At 44.5% G+C, this 20,829-nt stretch overlaps 1 protein-coding gene across 1 annotated transcript in view; it reads left to right on the top strand.

The window, feature by feature from the left end:
- The window catches only part of LOC144890842 (A disintegrin and metalloproteinase with thrombospondin motifs 19-like), a 184,838-nt gene that overhangs the window by 73,085 nt on the left and 90,924 nt on the right, over positions 1-20,829 (top strand). The window contains exons 4-5 of the mRNA XM_078772701.1: positions 11,050-11,121; positions 17,884-17,964. Of these exons, the coding sequence (XP_078628827.1) occupies positions 11,050-11,121; positions 17,884-17,964 (153 nt within the window). The remainder of the gene's footprint in view (positions 1-11,049; positions 11,122-17,883; positions 17,965-20,829) is intronic.

The following is a 20,829-nucleotide window of genomic DNA, read 5'->3' on the forward strand; positions in this document are numbered from 1 at the left end:
TAGTCATCATCATGTGTATGCACCATTTGGTTGCATAGTTGCGTCATTTCTGGGGTCTGGAGCGATGCAGCTGATGCAGTGCCCGCGTAAATCAGGATAGGAGTTTAGAACTTGGCCACAGTAATGAGTCAATGACACACAATAACCTACTATTTTCGAAAGGTGCCATGGAATTCCACCAGTGAGTGCTCCCAGTTAGGACAGCTGGTTTGACACTCTCTGTACCCTCCCACTCCTTGAGGAAGGCGCTCTGCCAGTAAAGCACCAAGATGACAGTTTTTTTGTTGGGCTGGGAATTGAATTACAGTTATTTAAGTTGCCTGACAAGGCTACATGAAGAAAAAAAAACATGTTAAGCTACGTGTATGTCACAAGGGGGTAATCTATTAAAATAATTGCACGTTTAAAAATCTGTTCTTCCAGAGTTTTCGAGAAAGGAAATGTTAAAATACAAGATATTTTTGTATAAACAACACAATATAGTTTGATGTACCTTCTCTATTGTCTGAGTTTCTGTATGTTTTCACATTCATGACTTTTATTTTAGAGTAATCATTCACAGATTGGCAGATCCAGCTCAAGTGTTACAGCAGTGTTACTACAAAAAGTAGCAAACAAAACCAAGAAACTCTAATTGTAAAAGTGAAGACTTACTGTAACACGAAGAAAAATACGTAAAATGTAATATCATAGACCCCGTGGGTTTAGTAATTTTGCTGTACGGATTTAAAAGCTATCAGTCAGCCATCTTTGGTCGTATTACAAAACAAAATCTTCTGCATATGTATACTCTCATGAATCGTCTTTGTGCCAAGTTTGAACAAAATCGGTCCATGCATGTACTCTAGTAGCTCATGGTGGTTGAGTGGGCACTTTATTGTACAGACCTAAACTCTTCAGGAATCCACTAATTGAAGGTCCAGGAACAATATTTGGTTGGTAACACATTTGCCACTGACGGCGAAATAGCTGAAATGGCCATACCCCTTTTTGGGCCACGCCCCCTTTTTTGCCGTGACTATCTACAGAACCGTTGGACCTAGGAGGTTGCCCGACCACTCAAAATTTGCGCAATGGCCACATTATGGGGGGTCAGTAATACATTTTCATATCCAAAAGTCAATGGTTTTTAAGATAATTGCCAAAAACCGATTTCAACATGTTACGAACTACAATTGTATGATACCACCAAGGCCACAACATTATATGACACTTATACCTTTTGCATCATCCTATTTTGGAATTTACTTATTTGGATTTCTACACTTTTCGCCTTTACTACAGCCACAAAACGTGACACATTTAATGTTCCTGTCTCTGCAAGTGCACGTTTTGGTACTCATACATGCTCTTGGGCATTTGCATGGAGGAGGCAGGTCATCGGGCCTGCACGATACTGGCAGTATCACTGGTGTTATGCCAACGTCCGTTGCTTCATACCCATACTGGAGTGGATCTGGTTTGGTGACGGCAGGAGTTGGGGCTTGCAACCACATCTTACACTGAAGAAATGCTCGCTTTATGTGTTCTCGTAGCGTTGATGAACAGCACACAAGCTGGTTGAAGTCCAGTTCTTTCTTGGAGTTGTGGTACTGCTCCCATCGATATTCATCGAAAGTGGAACAGTCGGTCTTCTTTAATCCAGACACAAGGAACTTTTCAGCATTGCTTGTTATCTGTGGTGACAGTTCTTCTACACCAAACCCTTCCAGTAGGGAGAGATCGATGGATGCTTTCAGGCCAGACAGCTTTGGACCCACCTTGCTGGTACTGTCGCAACCGCTGAGAGCATGAATGGCTGGGAGACACGACACCAAACCGTTGTCCAGTTGATCAACCAACATGTGGACTGGTACAGTTTTCTTTGTTTTCCGGTTACCAAGCTTCACGTACAGCTTTTGTAGTTGCCAGGTTGTGTTGAAGTGGAAGATGAGGTTGACAAAGACATCTGTGTCAGGCGAGTCGACCAAGACTGATTGAACCCCGTGTTTCACAACACCATCATTAATATGGAACATGATTCTGTCGTCGGCTTCTTCTTGGTTGCTTGAGAGCTCTGCGATCTGTGTTTCAGTGCCAGCTAACAGTTTCCTGCATTCACCCCCATATACTCCTCCAAAGAATATTTCCTTGTCTGACTCGACATTCTGCAGCATCCACTTGAAGACATACTCCTGCAACCGAACTTTGTTCAACATTGAGCTCCAGAACATATCAAGATCGACAGGGAGTTTCTGATTGTCAGACCCAATGGTGATTGTGATTTGTTCTGAGGAACTTCGCTGTGCCCGTTCCATTTGCTTGATTGATGATTTTTGATAAACATCAAAAATAATGTCTATTCTTGTGGACACGGAGCCTGTAGCAAGAATCCTGTTGGAAAGACTCTCAGCCAATTCCCCGAATGTGTGAAGGCCCATCTTTTTCATCGGTAGTTTACGCACAAGTGCCATGAAGTCCACTATTGTCATCTGAGCGTCACTCTTTACATTCCTCGTCTCCTGTGGAAGGCGACTGACAAGTTCCCTGGCTAAGGAGGCTTTATCGGGCTTCTTCAATTTGATGCCATCTTTACATTCAGTGGTGAGGAACTGGGATGTGCTGGTCAATTCATACTTCAGGAGTTCTAGCATGCTGTACCCTCTTTCTCTAGCATAGTCAATGTACCTAACCGTTTCCGCTGCATCCTTTTTCGCCATCGATTTCTTCGCTGTGAACGGAGTAGAAGTACGTTTCACGAAAACAGTCTTGCGGTTGGTAGGGATTGTATCATGTAGGTGCTTCTCCTTATCCTGAAATCTGGTCTCAACAAACTCTTCATAACTCTTCTCACCAATTTCCAGGCATTCAAGTAATCCGTCGACAACCTCCTGGGGAATGTCAGCTCCAGTAGAGATGTTCTGAAGTCTGATTCCAGCGTCGAACGGATTGTTGATGGATTTTATGTAATCCAGAAGGGCCTTTGCACGAACATGGCCAATCTTCGTAGAACTTGGATTGAACTCATGGTGTAGGCTCAGCTCACTGTCATCTTTGTCTCCCAAGTTGCACCATTCCAGCAGCTGTGCCACATGAAGATCTTTCTCATGCTTTAGGAGATTCCATAAGGCTACTGCTTCTTTCTGTCTGGTCATCCCAATGATACCTCCAGCAACCTTGGCGGGTTTATTGTAACACTTCTCGAGTGCCATGTCAAATCCTACTGCACTGCCTTGTCGGGTAGTGTGGTACATCACCCATCCACCATCTGTAAAGCATCTGTAGATACCCGGGAACTTCCTTTGTAGGTCCAGGCAATCTTCAAGGAACAGCGTACCCCATCTGCTATAGTTTGTCCGGCCAAACCCGAAGAACAAAGGCATGCACCTCCACACAGCTGAAACGAAAAGATGCCAATCGCCTTGCCGAATAGAGTGTGTAAGATCTCTCAGGATAGGATACAGCTCATCCAGAAACAAGCTCCAGTACCTCACATTCTCATTACAGGCCGTTTCTTTCCATTCGGTGAAATACTTCTTCAAGTCTGCATGTAAGATCTTGCTTTCTTCCCAAATCTCTCTGAACTCTGTATGGTCACTATCTAAAGCCTGCTGCATCTTAGTTTCCATGGTCTCTATTTGCTGGTCTAATTCACAACTAGTACTGTCCTGGTCAGGTTGAAACTTCTCAAACATAAGAACTGTCATCACCTCTGATACAAGACTCATTCCCTCCTTGCCTTTGCAATAGTGACCTCCAGTCATGACACTATTCTCTACAACGAGCTTGCCAAAGGCTTCAGTCTCAATCAAAGCCAGATCAATACCGATACAGCCTAAAAACTTCCCAAGGCAAGCGATGACAATCTTCTCCATGTGAAAAGGTCCCATTCCAAGGAATATGTTACCAAACTGATCTGGCTTCAACAGCTGGATTTCCTTGGCGATTGCATACACCCCTTCATCAGACCACAATGCCCCTGACACGGCATTCTTCTGCTTCAAGACATCCTGAAAGTTTATCATGGATGTAAATATTGTGTCCATTTCGGTTGCGACATATGGAAGGATGGGTACAAATGACGTCTTTGTAACATCAAACTTAAATGGATCCTGGAGTGCACTCATTGTTGCTGTGAAGCTAGGAAAAGAGCCCTCCTCACGATCGGTGTACTTCTGTCTTGCCATGCACCAAAGGAAATAATCATCATCAACACTGTGCTTTCGATTATCCTTGTATGGTGTAGTTGAAAATGTCTCCGGTATATCACCAGTGCCTTTGACAAGGTGTGACTTCTCAATGACCTGACATGGCAGCACACCAGCAAACTTTCTCTTTCCTAGTGGTGTTGAGCAGCTTGTCGTCTGAATGTCCTCAGAATCGCTATCTCTCGGTTGGTTCTGAAATATGACTAGAACAGTGTCATGGCTGCCATCTTTTCCTGAAACTGTGTTCTCTGTATGGTCAAAATTGTCCATTGCGCCTTGGACAACATGCCATTCAGAGATCATTGACGATACAGGACATCTGTTGGGTAGGGTATCCTCCACCATCTTTTGGGCAGCCGAAGCGTTGATCCTCTTCATTGAATCATAGCTGATGGCTAAGTTCAACCTATTCATGATGTCAATCAGCTGTCTTGATCTTGACAGGTTGTGGACAGTTTGAACAATAGGAACAGGAACAGGAACAATTACGAATAATATTGTAGTTCGTAACATGTTGAAATCGGTTTTTGGCAATTATCTTAAAAACCATTGACTTTTGGATATGAAAATGTATTACTGACCCCCCATAATGTGGCCATTGCGCAAATTTTGAGTGGTCGGGCAACCTCCTAGGTCCAACGGTTCTGTAGATACAGTCACGGCAAAAAAGGGGGCGTGGCCCAAAAAGGGGTGTGGCCATTTCAGCTATTTCGCCGTCAGTGGCAAATGTGTTACCAACCAAATATTGTTCCTGGACCTTCAATTAGTGGATTCCTGAAGAGTTTAGGTCTGTACAATAAAGTGCATACTCAACCACCATGAGCTACTCTAGTAATGATGAGAAATGGTTGGGGACACATTTAAAAACAAAATGGCCGTCAGTCAGCCATCTCGGATCTGATCTTGAAAAAAAATGACGTGCCTATATAAGCCATAATTCGTTATCTGTGTGCCAAATTTTAACAAGATCGGTAAATGCATGTCTGAGAAATAGTTGAGGACATGTTCAACATCAGGTTTTTAAATAACTAAAATGGCTGCTTGTCTGCCATATTTCATTGCATCACGAAACAAAATGATGTGCCTATGCATACTGTCGTGAAATTGTGTCTTCTAAGTCTGAACCCAGGTGTCATGCGATTTCTGTCCACTACGTGGCAGTTATAAGAACTCGGACAGTTAGCGCTACGATCATTCCTGTGACATCTATTGTATGTTATGTGGTGCATAAATAGATGGTACGTATAACACTTTGGTCAAGGCTTGCTTGTGCTAGTTTGCAAACCCATTACTGATTCCTATGAATGCTGAATATTGATATGATGTTTGCTGGTTTTCTTTACAGGTATTGCTAGAGATCGATTCAGAATTAAACTCACGATCTAAGACAATGTTGTAACTCTGGTTTTTACAACAATTCTGAATCCGTCTCGTCCTGAACGAGAATGACATGACACATAAGCTGATACATGTCCCGATCTTCTGAGCGGATCCTCAGGCGCCGGACTCGCCTGCCCAGCTCAAGCACTGGCTCAGTCTGCTGGCAAGCTAACTGGGTGCCCAGGAGGACCTCACGGACGGGACCAAGCTCGCGGTTCTATATTCCCGCGTGTCCCATACTGTTTTCGAGTACATATCTCAGTGCCGAGTATGACACTGCCGAGGCAGAACCACGACGAATCTACATCAAGACTCGGAGCGTGGTCTACACCCGATACCTGCTCGTGTCACGGCGACAGGACCCGCCGGAGTCCATCGACCACTTCGTCCAGGACCTCCGTCGATTAGCAAAGGACTACACGATGGAAGTACGGACACACGAACAAGTGTGTGACGATTTGATACGTGACTCGTTTGTTTCAGGGCTTCACTCGCCTATAATACGGCAAAGATGGCTGGAAACGACGGATCTGATGCTGAAAAGGGCTCATGAATTATCACTCGTGTACCATGAAGCACAGGCACAAGCGGCGGCGTACAATCGTCCGTATGTCACTGCGGGTTTAACCAGCACGACACGACCGGCGAGTGCTCCTATCGCGGAGCAAATAGATGTGGAACCTCCGCTGGAATCGGGGACAACGGACACTCTCGAGGCTTCCGGCACGAGCGTGACAGCCGCTGCCGCTCCATCTGCCGGGAGTAACACTAAGTGCTTCTTCTGCGGGAACCAGAATCATTGTAGGTCAGTTTGTCCGGCCCGAGAAACGACGTGTCACTCGTGCTCTTGGAAGGGTCATTTTGCAATAGGTATGCCGCTCGTCACGAGGCCAGCGAACTCGCTCGACATTGTCTGTGATTCCCTCACCGCCTGAGAGACAATCGGCGCCCCGCGTGGCCTTGGTTGGGATCACCTCCCCGATCAAATCAAAAATCAAATGAAAAATGAAATAAAAAAAAAAAAAAAAATCAAATCAAAAATCAAATCATCGTCCTCTATCACTTGGTTGGGATCGTGGCCTGAGCGCCCAATCGCGCCCAAAGTCGCGTAGCGCCCAATCGTGGTTGGGATCACGTGGCCTTGGTTGGGATCACCTCCCCGATCAAATCAAAAATCAAATGAAAAATGAAATCAAAAAAAAAAAAAAAATCAAATCAAAAATCAAATCATCGTCCTCTATCAAGCGCTACGCGTTCAGGACTTTGGCTACGTACTCAAGGAGAATGCCAGCTGCCCTGCGCGACTCACGCGACCTTGACTACGATCATCCCGCCGACCACGAGACAATTGGCGCCTCGTGCGGCTCGAACGCCCTTGACTGGGATCCTTTCATCACCCGGGGCTCGATCGGCTCCACGTTCGACACTGGCTGGCGTCGGACCCACGCGCGTGGCTCGAGCAGCCCCTCTGGATGACTCGACAACGACTGGGCCACCTGGACTGTCCAACGCTGTTATTCCAATTATGATTGAGGGACAGATAGCAAACGCCTTAATCGACACAGGTTCTACTGATAGCTATGTCGAAATGCGACTCGTTCAGAAGCATGGCTGGCCGATTCTCGGGACAATACGCCGAATTTCCATGGCTTCCCAAGGACTTTGGCTACGTACTCAAGGAGAATGCCAGCTGAAGCTTGTGATCAATGGCCGAATGTTTCCGGATGTGCATTTAATGGTCTTACCAGCGTTATGTGCAGAAGTGTTGCTGGGACACGATTTTCTCCATCGGCATGGTCGTTTAGAAATGGAACTTGGTGGTGATGATACTGTTGTTGTGTGTGCTCTGGCAGGGATGGAAATTGAACCACTGTCACTGTTTCCCAAATTGACTCCAGGACTGTGCCCCGGTTGCCGTTAAATTGCGACGCTACTCACGGGCTGACACGCAATTCATTGCTGAGGAGACTAAGCGACTTCTAAAAGAGGGCATAATCGAACCTAGTCAATCGTCTTGGAGAGCCCAAGTTTTGGTAGTTCAGACCGAAAATCATCGCAAACGCTTGGTAATTGACTACTCACAGACGATTAATCGGTTTACGCAATTGGACGCCTACCCACTCCCGGGATTGGATTCCCTGGTCCGACAGGTAGCACAGTACTCGGTATACAGTATTTTAGATCTCCGCAGCGCGTATCATCGGATTCCAATCGCGGAGGCCGATCGCATCTACACTGGGTTTGAATCCAGACAGAGGTTGTACCAGTTCACTCGCATGCCTTTTGGGGTAACAAATGGGGTTCATGCTTCCAAAGGGCCATAGATGACATAATCGCTAAGGAACACTTGACAGATGTCTTTGTCTTCTTGGACAATCTAACAGTGTGTGGGTATGATCAAGGTCATCATGATGCTAATCTGCAGCGCTTCCTCGAGGTTGCGTGCAAGTACCGACTGACTGAACGAGGCTAAATGCCACTATTCCACTCGAATGATAGATCTCCTGGGGTACACTGTGACCCAGGGTACTATCACCCAAGACAAAGAGAGGCTGCGACCCTTGCTCGACATGGCCCCGCCACATGATCATGCTTCTTTGAAGCGAGACCTTGGGCTATTTGCTCATTATTCAAAGTGGGTCCAAAATTTTTCTGAGAAGCTCCGTCCTCTTGTGGATTGCAAAGTGTTCCCCATGTGCCATGCTGCCAAGGTCGCTTTCCATGGACTGAAGTCCGAAATCGCTGGCGCCGCTGTGTCGTCGATAGATGAAAACAAGCCCTTTGTTTTGGAAAGCGATGCGTCGGACCATGCGATAGCTGTCACGCTCTCTCAAGGGGGGCAACTTGTGGCCTTCTTTTCAAGGAATCTCTCCTCCGCGGAGAAACGCCACTCGTCTGTCGAGAAGGAAGCATAGGCCATTGTTGAGTGTATCAGGCGTTGGAGGCCCTATTTGCTTGGCAAACCTTTTGAGGTCATTACTGATCAGCAAAGTGTCGCTTTCATGTACGACACGCGTCATGCCCAGTGCATTAAGAACGAGAAAATCACTCGATAGAGGATTGAGTTAGCAGATATTTGCTACACCATCAAGTATCATTCGGGGCGGGACAATCTAGCTGCGGACGCACTATCACGACCAGTGGTGTGTGCGAGTCTCACCTCCTTTGAGGATCTGCGTGTTCTTCATGAAACATTGTGTCATCCCGGTGTGACGCGTTTGGCTCCTTATGTGCACAGTCGCAATTTGCACTACTCAATTGAGGATGTTCACCAGCTATGTCGCACTTGTTCCGTTTGTGCTGAATTCAAACCACGTTTCTACAAACCGCCGATCCAGGCTACTCGACCGTGGGAGAGATTGGCTATGGACTTCAAAGGGCCCCTGCTGGCTTCATGTCTACCAGCTTGTCCTAGCATACCGGCTTCAGGTAGTTCTGCCTATCTCCTTACGATAGTTGAAGAGTTCTCCAGATTCCCTTTTACTTTCCCGTGTAGCGATATGACCGCTGGGACGGTTATCCGGTGTCTGCAGATTTTGTTTTCTATGTTTGGGAATCCGGCCTACGTACACACCGATCGAGGTGCGGTGTTCTTGTCCCAGGATGTGAGAACCTTCTTGCTCCAGCGCAATATTGCTTCGAGCTATACTACTCCGTACAGGCCACAGGCGAACGGACAGGTGGAACGATTCAATGGCATCATATGGAAGGCCATTACTCTGGGCCTTAAGTCTCACGGACTAGGACTGGACCGATGGACCTGGATGGTACACGGGGCGTCAAGCTCGATCAGGACTTTATTGTGCACCGCTACTAATCAAACTCCCCACGACCGTATGTTTCGTTACTCGCGCCGTTCAGGGGGTATTCGTCCTTTGCCGAGCTGGCTTGCTGAGCCCGGACCAGCTTTCCTCCAACGCGCGGTTCGTTCAAGTAAATATGACCCGCTCGTCGACAAGGTTCATATTCTCCAAGCCAACCCCGAGCACGCTCAAGTGCTGCTGCCAAATGGACGTGAGTCTACAGTCTCGGTGCGTCATCTTGCCCCGTGCGGGGATGCCGTTGGGCCGGAACTCAGCCCGGGGGATCCGTTGATGGGGAACTCACCATCAACCCCACCTCCGCACGCACCCGATTCGGACGGCCTTGTGGTGCCACCGCCGTCACCCGAGTTAGGCGTTTATCCCGACGCGGGGGAATTTGGCCTCGCAGTTGAAACTCCTGACGCTTATCGAACGTGCGCCGGAAGAGAAATTTGCCGCCCCCATCGCTATGGCTGGGACTGACATTGACTGCTGCTAACTGAAGTTTATATACTGCTATATAGCATGCTCGCTTGGTTTTCACCGTTAGGGGTAGTGTAGTTTTAACGCCGGGGAGAATGTCATGAAATTGTGTCTTCTAAGTCTGAACCCAGGTGTCATGCGATTTCTGTCCACTACGCAGCAGTTATAAGAACTCAGACAGTTAGCGCAGATGATCATTCCTGTGACATCTATTGTATGTTATGTGGTGCATAAATAGATGGTACGTATAACACTTTGTTCAAGGCTTGCTTGTGCTAGTTTGCAAACCCATTACTGATTCCTATGAATGCTGAATATTGATATGATGTTTGCTGGTTTTCTTTACAGGTATTGCTCGAGATCGATTCAGAATTAAACTCACGATCTGAGACAATGTTGTAACTCTGGTTTTTACAACACATACCATCATGTATTGTCTTTTTGCCAAGTATGAAAAAAAAATAGGTTTATAAATCTCCGAGATATGGTTGCGGACGCACGCACGGACGAACAGGCGGATGGACGGACAAGACCCAATCCATACGCCCCCATTTTGGACTAAGTCCAATGGGGGGTAATAATGCACAAGGACCCTGAAATTTGCATTAGTTTGGCTTCTGAAGTATTCACTTGATAAACAAGTAGAATGGCACTCGGTAGAGCACATATCTCCACCAGGCTGAACAGTTTAGCTTTTGTATCCACTGATAGGCTGGATCTGGATCCGCACCCTAACCAAAATCTAATTGGCTTGTTCTCGTCACCAAACCAACTCATCCACCTAGTTTGTCATAATTGGTCAACAACTTTTTGAAATATCGTGCTAGAAATCGTTTTGGCACATCTCTCAATTGTGAAGAATTTCGTATCCGGATTCGGATTTGAATCTTCACCAAAATTGTCGTCCTTCTCACAAACCCAAGCTATCCATCATGTTTCGGCCGAATTAGTCCTTAAACTTCTGTGATATCGTGCTCACAAACAAAACAAACAGACAGACAAATAAGGCTGAAAACATAAAACTCTGTCCACCTTAGGTGGTGGATGTAATTACTGACACACCTCCCATACCAGTTGTGATTGCAACATTTTGGTCACATGGACATGTTATAACATTTAAAATGAATATAAAGGAATCCCAGTTTGTGCTGTATCTGTACTTCCTGATGTCATTCTTGCTGTTATATTCCTTCCAGCAAGCAGTCACTGCAAGAAAGTTTCCATCTGCAGCCTGTCCAAAGCCAGGTTGCCAACAAAATGTTACTTCTGTAAGTACATCGAAGGAACGTATAATGTTCCACCATGTCACCTTTATTCATTCATTCTGACCATTCATGAACAACACCTTGTAAACACTTTTTTTTTTCACTTAAAACTTTGAAATGTCCAAGACTGTTTGGCTTGCGTTTATTCTATCACCAGGCACCTGTTCATCTTTGGTTTAATTTTAGCCTAAAGAAAGTTCAGCCTAATTATCCAAAGGTACTTCAGCCACTGGATGTTTCCATTGGTTAATTACGATTGAATGCCCTCGAGCAAATAAGTCATAAGATAGTCCAGGCAATGTACTCCATCGATCTCTAAATAAGAGAGCCGATACTCTTCCTTTCTATCACTCAATGGCACTGGAAATATTTCCCACCAAAAACAAAATTGAAAGAGGACAAAAAGTTCACCAGGAATGACCCAATATCAAATTTTGGGTTAAACTTTTTTTCCCCCGTTTTGACACCTGTGACCCCAAGTCCTCAGCCTTGGGCATGAACCGGAGGTCAAATCCAAAAAATTGTTACACATTTCAAGCGCACCCTAATGGTGGTTTCATGTACAAGGTTTCATTCAAAAATATTTTAAAATCTGCCCATAATTAATTGCATTTTTTGGTATTGACCTTTTGACACCGCCCCAGAAAGGTGGAGCCAAAAGGGATACTGCTCCTGCACCTTTGTGCCATGTGGTGATCATAACTACCAAGTTTCATGAATTTCTACATAATTATTTAGGTGATAGCATGACGGACTGACAGTCGGAGCTGATGGACAGACATAACAATATCTCCCCGTTTTTTTTTTGGTCAAATGACCCCTGCTGTCTCTTGAACGTGATCCATTATCGTTTTTGTGATCCATCCATTTGTAATCATCAAATGTGATCCAAAAAAAAACATTTTCATTTTTGCATTATCTCTTGACGAATCAAATTCCTATTTACACCTGAATGGTTCATGTCTCAATTATTTTTCATGTCGTCTCCTGGTGTCTCCTTCAGCAAAGCTTTATCCAAACTTCCCACAATACCTTTCGTTATTTATTTGCATTCATAAATTTAAAATATTGCATTATTAAATTTAAAAACATAAACTCCCCAACCATCCCACTTCTAGTCCTTTCTTCTCTATCGACCCCGACCTGCCCCTCCTGACTCTTTGCCCGAATCCATACCCCCCCCCCCCCCCCCCATCCCGTGCACACACACTCGAGTCCCCAATCCCCTTACTCCCAAGCAGGGGCGTATCTACGGAAAATAGCGCTTATGGCAAGCACTGAAATTGTGTCTCTGTCCAAACATCTGACACCCATCTTTTAGATAACTTTACTATAAAATCAGCTCAAAAATACAAGTCAAGCTCGTTAATCATTGAATTAACAAATTATGGCACTACATGAAAATTACAACTGCATCTTCCTTTCCTTCACTGATGCAAATTGTTATATGATGTGCTCAGTCAGTTTTTTCAGTTTCTTCTCTTTCTACACTCAGCAGAGCAAGATCACAGTGTCTGCCTTGACCCATGGAGGCTCCCAAATACGAAAGTATTAGTTTTAACTTGCTGAATGATCTCTCACTGCTGGCGATGGAAACTGTGATGGTTAGCATTATCTGAATAGCAATGCGAAGATTGGGGAAGACGCTCTCATCTCCATACTGAACAATATTCGAGAAGCTCTCCAGGTCTTGATATTTTCATGTTGGCCCGACTTGATAGCAACATTCTGCAATCCAAAATTTCTTCATATAGCTGCTGTCTATCAACATCAGAGCTGAACAATTCGCCCAAATTTTCGCACTTCTTCTTTAGGTCGTTACTGTCGGCGCTGTAACACAGTCCCTCGACACCGAGAAGGAACCCAAACTTGGCGTCAGTTTCGTGCATACGAGCGAACCTTTCATCCATTTCTCTGTGAAGACGGTCGAGTGTTCCCTTCATGACTCTTTCCATTTCCTCCTTGGCTGTTAACCCAGCGTCTCTCGAGTTCTCATCAGCCATTCGTTTCTTTCGTCTGACGTCTTTCAACTTCAATATTCCATTCTTGACAGAGACCGCGTCCTTCTTCGAGTGACTCACTTACCAACACTTCTCTTTCATCATCAAAATGATCTCGGAGGGTTTTCAAATCCAGGGCAGCATCGTGGAAGTTCATGCTAGGATCCTGCAGCCTCTTTTGAATACGGTCAATGCGAATGAGTACTTTGTTCCAAAATCCTAGCAAAGTCAGAAAATCGTAACTCAACATGCGGTTATACAGCTGCCTTGTGTCACTTCTTGTTTCACTGGTCTCGTTTTCATTGTCTATCATATCCTGGAGAACTTGAAGTATCTCCTCAAGGTACTTGTTGATGGGCTTCACTGCTTCTGTCCTTGCACTCCACCTGATTTTGGACTCCGACTTAACAACTACAGGCACGGCGTTTTTGAGTTTTTTTCCCAGCGCTTTGTTTCCCAGAAGAACACGTAGAGAGCTTCGATGGTTCCAAAAAAACGTGACCATCATTGTATCCTGCTTGGCTGCATGTACACCCACCAAGTTGAGTGAGTGATTGTCGCAATCCACAAACACAGCCAGGTTGTTTTTCTCACTTATTCTTTGATGAACACCACTTCTGTGTCCAGCCATCATAGCAGCGTTGTCATAGCACTGTGACCGACAATCTTGTAGCTCAATTTCGTCCTTCTCTAGCTGTTTCAAGATGTCTTCAACCAAGCTCTCAGCATCCTTCTGGCTTATCTGCATAAAACCAAGGTCTGACTCTTAACACGGACTGTTTTCCTCTCAAAATCAACTTCCACGTACCTCACTACTTCTGACATCTGCTCACGGTGTGCCTGATCAGGAGTCGAGTCGAACATGAGACCATAGTACTTGGCTTTACGAATGCTTCTCAGTAAACTCTGGCAAACAGTGGATGCCATCATGTGGATGAATTCGTTCTGAAGATAAGACATGGATCCAGGATGACTTTCCACACGAGTGAGGTGTTCTTTCATGACAGGGTCAAAGATGGCCAGTAGTTTCAGTAAGCCAAGGAAATTTCCCACATTGGAGTCATCGTCCAGCTGAAGTGACTCCCTGTGTCCTCGCAAAGCCAGGTTCTGAGTCGCAGGGAATTTTATGCAGTGAAGGATTCTCGTCAAGATATCACGCCACTTCTGCTTTTCCTTCTCAATCTGTGACTGAAGTTCCGCGTCAATAACTCCTCTGTTTTCAGCTAAATTTCTTTCCACTGTGTGAAGCACTCCTGATGATTCTTAGCATTTTCATGAACACTAATCCTTTCAGGTGCTTTCCACTGGTTGAATCCAATTTCCTGCTCCAATTAGGATTGATGGTCTGACCGGGAACGGGAATAGAGAAGACAACAGATACAAAATGCAGACTTTTTAGAAGGGGAATAGACTAGACATGAGCGAGTCACTTCCTCACCACGACCATTTCCCAATTTCCTCTTGAACCAAATTTTGTTCATTGAGGGTATATTTGTTGGTAGGGAAAGGTCCCTCACTGTTCTGGAAATACTTCGAACCCAGCTTTATTATTCCTGTTCTCAATGCGTCAGGCAGAATTGCTTTTCCAGTATCCTTGTCGAACTCCACAAGTCCAATGTCATGCTGTTCAATCACTTCTGGTATAACAGTTCGAGGCTCTTCGACACCAACCAGTTCACTAGGTTCAGTGTCATCAGGTTCAATCTCGTCAAGTAAAATCTCGTCAATAAACTCAGCATCACCACCACCACCACCATCGTCTTCCCCTCCTGTCATGTTCACGTTCTCTCTGACAGCCTCACTTTTAATCTTGTCAAACTCGGATTTATCTGACTTGACTTCCTCCTTGGCTTGTGACGCATTTGTACTTGATCCACCTTCGGATTCTAACAAACTTGTAGCATGTGCAGGCGACTCCATGGAACGTGTCGAACAACTTGTTCCGGGCTTTTCAAAGAAGGGCATGAAGAACTTGCTCGACTTCTTGGCTTCCTTCGTCTCTAACTTTCGTCTCTTCCGTCCTTCAGCTCCACTTTCCTTCTTCTTCGTGAAGAAACGTTTCATGGTCTTCTTACACAATGCTCTGAAATAAGGAAATGGCACTTTTAATAAGAACATTCAATTTCACAGATTTTGCACAAAATTCTAGACTACCTCCCTAGTTTGCACAGGAGAATGGTCTTACTGCCAGTTGGCACTGAGCAGTGGTACTGTGAGGTATGTGGTCATGTAGCTCCCAGCACTGTATTTTTACCTAATAATTTATATGAGTGGTTTAACAATCTGGCCATCCTAGTGCTTCTCACCCATGATAATCAAAGACAGATCATACATCTGAAGAAAATTCTTTTTTCACTATCCGAGGATGGCTTGTCTGACTTTAATAAAAACTGCTCAGTGGCGCCCCCCTTCAAGTGGCGCCCAGGGCACGTGCCATACCTGCCACACCTTAGGTACGCCACTGCTCCCAAGATCTGTCCCACCATTGCTTGTCTCACTGATATCCCTCCCCATTTCTCCAATAAACATAGTTACCTTCACCCCACACTCCCTCCTGCATACATCGAAGCACCACCCAACCGTTTCCACCTGGCTCACTAATATCAGAGGCTTACAGTCCAACCACATCAACCTCTTGCTTCAGGTTGCTACCTCAATTCCAGATTTTATTTCACAGAAACCCTTCCTTCACAGGATGTCCTGTGGACTCACTCACCTCCCTCCTCAGTGTTGCAATTAACACCAGAAGCTCCCTTTCCCATAATCGCTACCCCACCATCCTCCTACCTGTCAACGTTCCCTATGGAATATATTTTTGGATCCGTGTCCCTTTCCATATCAATGTTTTGATTTTGGGCCCGATTTACCGTACCGCCAATTGTGATGATTCTGTGTGTGAGGTTCTCTCAGGCAATTCCAACTCCCTCATAACCTCCCATCTCAACTTTCTGTTGCTAATCTGAGTTGACTTCGGCTGTCACCATTCCAGTTGGCTTGGAATCGGTGCCAACACAGTCGTGTACTGCATGGTGTTGTAGCCAAGGGCCTTTGTGACAATTCTGCCTCAGCTGATTTGTTGGATTATTGACCCATATTTCCCCAACTCATGGCCTCTATCTTTTTCCTTCTTTTCCTCTCTCTCACTCTTTTGACTTGACTATGCCCAACTTTCCCTCCAGCCGATGCTGTTTTTCCTCGGCTCCACTTGGTTCCTCAGACCATATCCTCTCTCCTTTGTGTCTCTTTCCTTTGTGGACTTCAAGGATCAACCAAGGTGCTGCCATGTCTGGTAACATAGACAGTACTTGGGACTCATTTATCAACAACTACAACCTCTTCTTCATCAGTTCACAGCTTCATGCCCTGCCCAGTATCTCCTGGTGCAACAATTAATTTGGTTAAGGCAATTGCCAGAAAGCAGATGCTTTTTCTTTCTGGAAAGCCAAACTGATGGATGAGAACCTTCGGTCTCTCCACCAATATTGTTCCATTGTATTTCCATTTTTAGATGCATCAGAATTTAGCATCAGGCCAACCTGAGATCCAAACTAAGGGTGTTTCACCAAACACAGAAAGTCAATTGCAGTTGGGAAACTGTTTCTGGGCCATGCTCATCTGTTCCTTCACTTTTGAATGATGGAGTCATGATAACTTCCGTAATCTGTCTTGCTTCCTCAATTTCAGATTTTATCTGTTCAAGTGCAAGTATTCCTACACCTCCTCAGTGAAAACATCCTGTATGGCATGTGAACTTCCCTCATGCCAAGGTGAAGAAATTCCTTGCTTCTCCTGACTCCACCACTATTAGCCCTGATGGTGTTGGTGTCCTCATATTCAAAAGATGTTCATCTGCCTTGTTGACTCTTCATTCTCAACTCTTTTCCAGATGATTTTCTGAGGCCACGTGCCTGCATCATGGAAAATCACCAATGTCACACCAATTCTTAAGGTTGGTATTAAAACCGCCCCACTTAACTATAGACTGGTCAGACTTCTTCCCACATAAACAAGGCATTGGAACCGATAATTGCAACAGACCATGACTCATCTTTTTGATAACTCTCTTATCTTCTACAATCAATTTGACTTTTGCCCAGGTTATTCCACCTTGGACATGCTTCTTCTTCTGTGACATAACAATGGATGGATTCCCTCATTCTCAAACAAGAGGTCAAGGCTATATTTAACTGATATCTCGTACATATTTGATTGTCTAGCAAACCATCCTGATTTCCAAACCTTCATCTTATGCGAAAAGAAGCTCCGCCTGCCCTCTAAGATGAGCCCCTGCACCTCAAGGTCACCTGAGTTCTGCTAGAAAACCTTTACTTATGACTCTCCCCCAGTCTAAACTCAACACTCACCTCAATCTTGCATATATCCCACTTTTCTCGCTGGTGGAGCTGTCTTTCCGAGTCTGTTGCCACGAGCTATTCCCAACAGGATCTCAAGTATGCCGTCTACCACCACCTCATGGTCTGCCATTTCCACTGCTGAGCTTTCCTACACCTGTTCTTGTGCTTTTACAATTTTATCTTGTTGCAGTGCTGTGTTGAATTAATTTGTTGCCATTGGACTGTTTTTCCTTAGCTCCATTTTGTGTTTTGCTCCTTGTCATTCGCCTCTTCTGTGAGCCTCAATATCTGCATTTAAAAACACCAAAAACTTTTCTAATATTAAAGGGATACTTGATACTGTATTTACCCAATAATGCAGAACCTTTGAGAACGAAGTCACAACAGGTAATTATTATTGTCACTTGCAGGTTACGTGGAAGCACTGGTGATTCCAGCAACTGCCCGCCGAATCCGCCTTGTTGAAGACAAGCCAGCACACAGCTTCCTCGGTACAACTTGAACACAGCAGAAACATGCATGTACAAGGCTCTGTGCTTGTCATATAATAATGCATATTACTCTTCCTCAGTTCAAACAATTATTCTGTTTACAATTTTCCTTTTCATGCATTTAACACTATGTCACTTAAACTGACACATGTATGTGCATTGAAGGATAATCTTGTCCCTTCTGCCCACAATGTTTGGTAGTCTTGTGTGTGCTTTGTTGAACATTTTGGTCATCAATTTGTGTTGTTTCCAAATTGTCTCTTCTAGCCGAACCAAGTTAAATCTGCTGCACATGACATGTGTTCACTTACAACGCGGAACATTGGAGACAGGATACTTCTGAAGCTTGGTTGAATTGTTAAATGACGTATGAAATCTCTGCAAGTATTATACAAAAGACCTTCCAAAATTCATCTTTAGAGAATGACCCTTTTTATTTAATTAACTGACTCATCAATCATAAAGTGATGTATAAAAATGCTTCTCAGTTCATTAATTCATGGTATTTTGCAAATGGGCAATTGAAATTGAGCATCATTGCTCATGAAAAAGGAAGAATGGTGAGAGGGGTTTAAATGAGGAGGAGGTGTTAGACTGGAATATTTTGCGGCTGACGAATGTAACTTAAAATCAGGCTTGTACTGGCTGGGTTAACGTCCCTCCTTTTGTTATACATCTTGCAGTGTACGTCATTGTAGAGGAGCCATTCCAATCTCAAGCGTTGTTACTTCTTTACTGCAGTTTTCAAAGAATAGTCTGATCAACCTTTCACCAAATCCAGATGCGAGTTTACACTTTGGTTTTGATGTCGTCTGTCAGAGTATAACAGCATAACATGGACAAATCTATACAGATGAGACACAAACATGTCTTTCCGGTTTCTGACCCCACATCAATCGATTAAAAAAGAAAACTCGATGGATGTCATCACATGGTATATGCACATGACATAATCACAGAATAGATTGATTGTGTACCATGATAATTTGAACCTATCATTGTATCCTTGTATGTATGTATGTATGTACGAGTATATACTGTACATCTATCTATCTATCTAATCCATCTATCTATCTATCTAATCCATCTATCTATCTATCTATCTATCGATATATATACAATGCATTCAGAAAGTATTCAGACCCCTTCACTTTTTCACATTTTGTTATGTTGCAGCCTTATGCTGAAATCGTTCAAATTCATTTTTTCCCTCGTCAATCTACACTCAATACCCCACAATGACAAAGAGCAAACAGGATTTTAGAAAGTTTTGCAAATTTATTAAAAAGAAAAAACTGAAATATCACATTGACGTAAGTATTCAGACCCTTAACTCAGTACTTAGTTGAAGCATCTTTGGCAGCGATTACAGCCTTGAGTCTTCTTGGGTATGACGTGACATGCTTTGCACACCTGGATTTGGGGATTTTCTGCCATTCTTCTCTGCAGATCCTCTCAAGCTCTGTCAGGTTGGATGGGGACTGTCGGTGGACAGCCATTTTCAGGTCTCTCCAGAGATGTTCGATTGGGTTCATGTCAGGGCTCTGGATGGGCCACTCATGGACCTTGATAGAGTTGTCCCAAAGCCACTCCTGCGTTGTCTTGGCTGTGTGCTTAGGGTCATTGTCCTGTTGGAAGGTGAACCTTCAGCCCAGTCTGAGGTCCTGGGCGCTCTGTTTCAGGTTTTCATTAAGCACATCTCTGTACTTTGCTCCATTCATTGTTCCATCAACCCTGACCAGTCCCCTGTCCGTGCTGCTGAAAAGCACCCCCACAGCATGATGCTGCCACCACCATGCTTCACCGTTGGGATGGTATTGGGCAGGTGATGAGCGGTGGCTGTTTTCCTCCAGAATGACGCTTAGAATTGAGGCCTTAGAATTGAGGTTCAATCTTGGTTTAATCAGACCACAGAATCTTGTTTCTCACAGTCTGAGAGTCCTTTAGGTGCTTTTTGGCAAACTCCAAGCGGGCTTTCATGTGTCTTTCACTGAGGAGAGGCTTCCGTCTGGCCACTCTGCCATAAAGCCCAGATCGGTGGAGTGTTGCAGTGATGGTTGTCCTTCTGGAAGTTTCCCCCATCTGCACACAGGATCTCTGGAGCTCAGCCAGTGACCATCGGGTTCTTGGTCACCTCTCTTACCAATGCCCTTCTCCCCCGATTGCTCAGTTTAGCCAGGCGGCCAGCTCTAGGAAGAGTCCTGGTTGTTCCAAACTTCTTCCATTTAAGAATTATGGAGGCCACTGTGCTCTTGGGAACCTTCAATGCAGCAGAATTTTTTTTTGTAGGCTTCCCCAGATCTGTGCCTCGACACAATCCTGCCTCTGAGCTCTGCAGGCAATTCCTTCGACCTCATGGCTTGGTTTTTGCTCTGATATGCATTGCCAGCTGTGAGACCTTATATAGACAGGTGTGTGCCTTTCCAAATCATGTCCAATCAATTGAATTTACCACAGGTGGACTCCAATCAAGGTGTAGAAACATCTCAAAGATGATCAAGAGAAATGGGAGGACCTGAGCTAAATTTCAAGTGTCATAGCAAAGGGTCTGAATATTTACATCAATGTGATATTTCATTTTTTTAATTTTTAATAAATTTGCAAAACTTTCTAAAATCCTGTTTTCTCTTTGACATTATGGGGTATTGAATGTGGATTGATGAGGGAAAAAATGAATTTAAACGATTTCAGCATAAGGCTGCAACATAACAAAATGTGAAAAAAGTGAAGGGGTCTGAATACTTTCTGAATGCACTGTGTATATATATATATATATATGTATATAAATATATATACAGACTTGGCATTTAATATGGAATTTTTTTTTTTTCTTGACTTGGGTTTACTTTCTTAACTCAGTATATC

This window comes from Myxine glutinosa, chromosome 2 (assembly GCF_964187855.1).
Source record: "Myxine glutinosa chromosome 2, kmMyxGlut1.1, whole genome shotgun sequence".
Lineage (NCBI taxonomy): Eukaryota > Metazoa > Chordata > Myxini > Myxiniformes > Myxinidae > Myxine > Myxine glutinosa.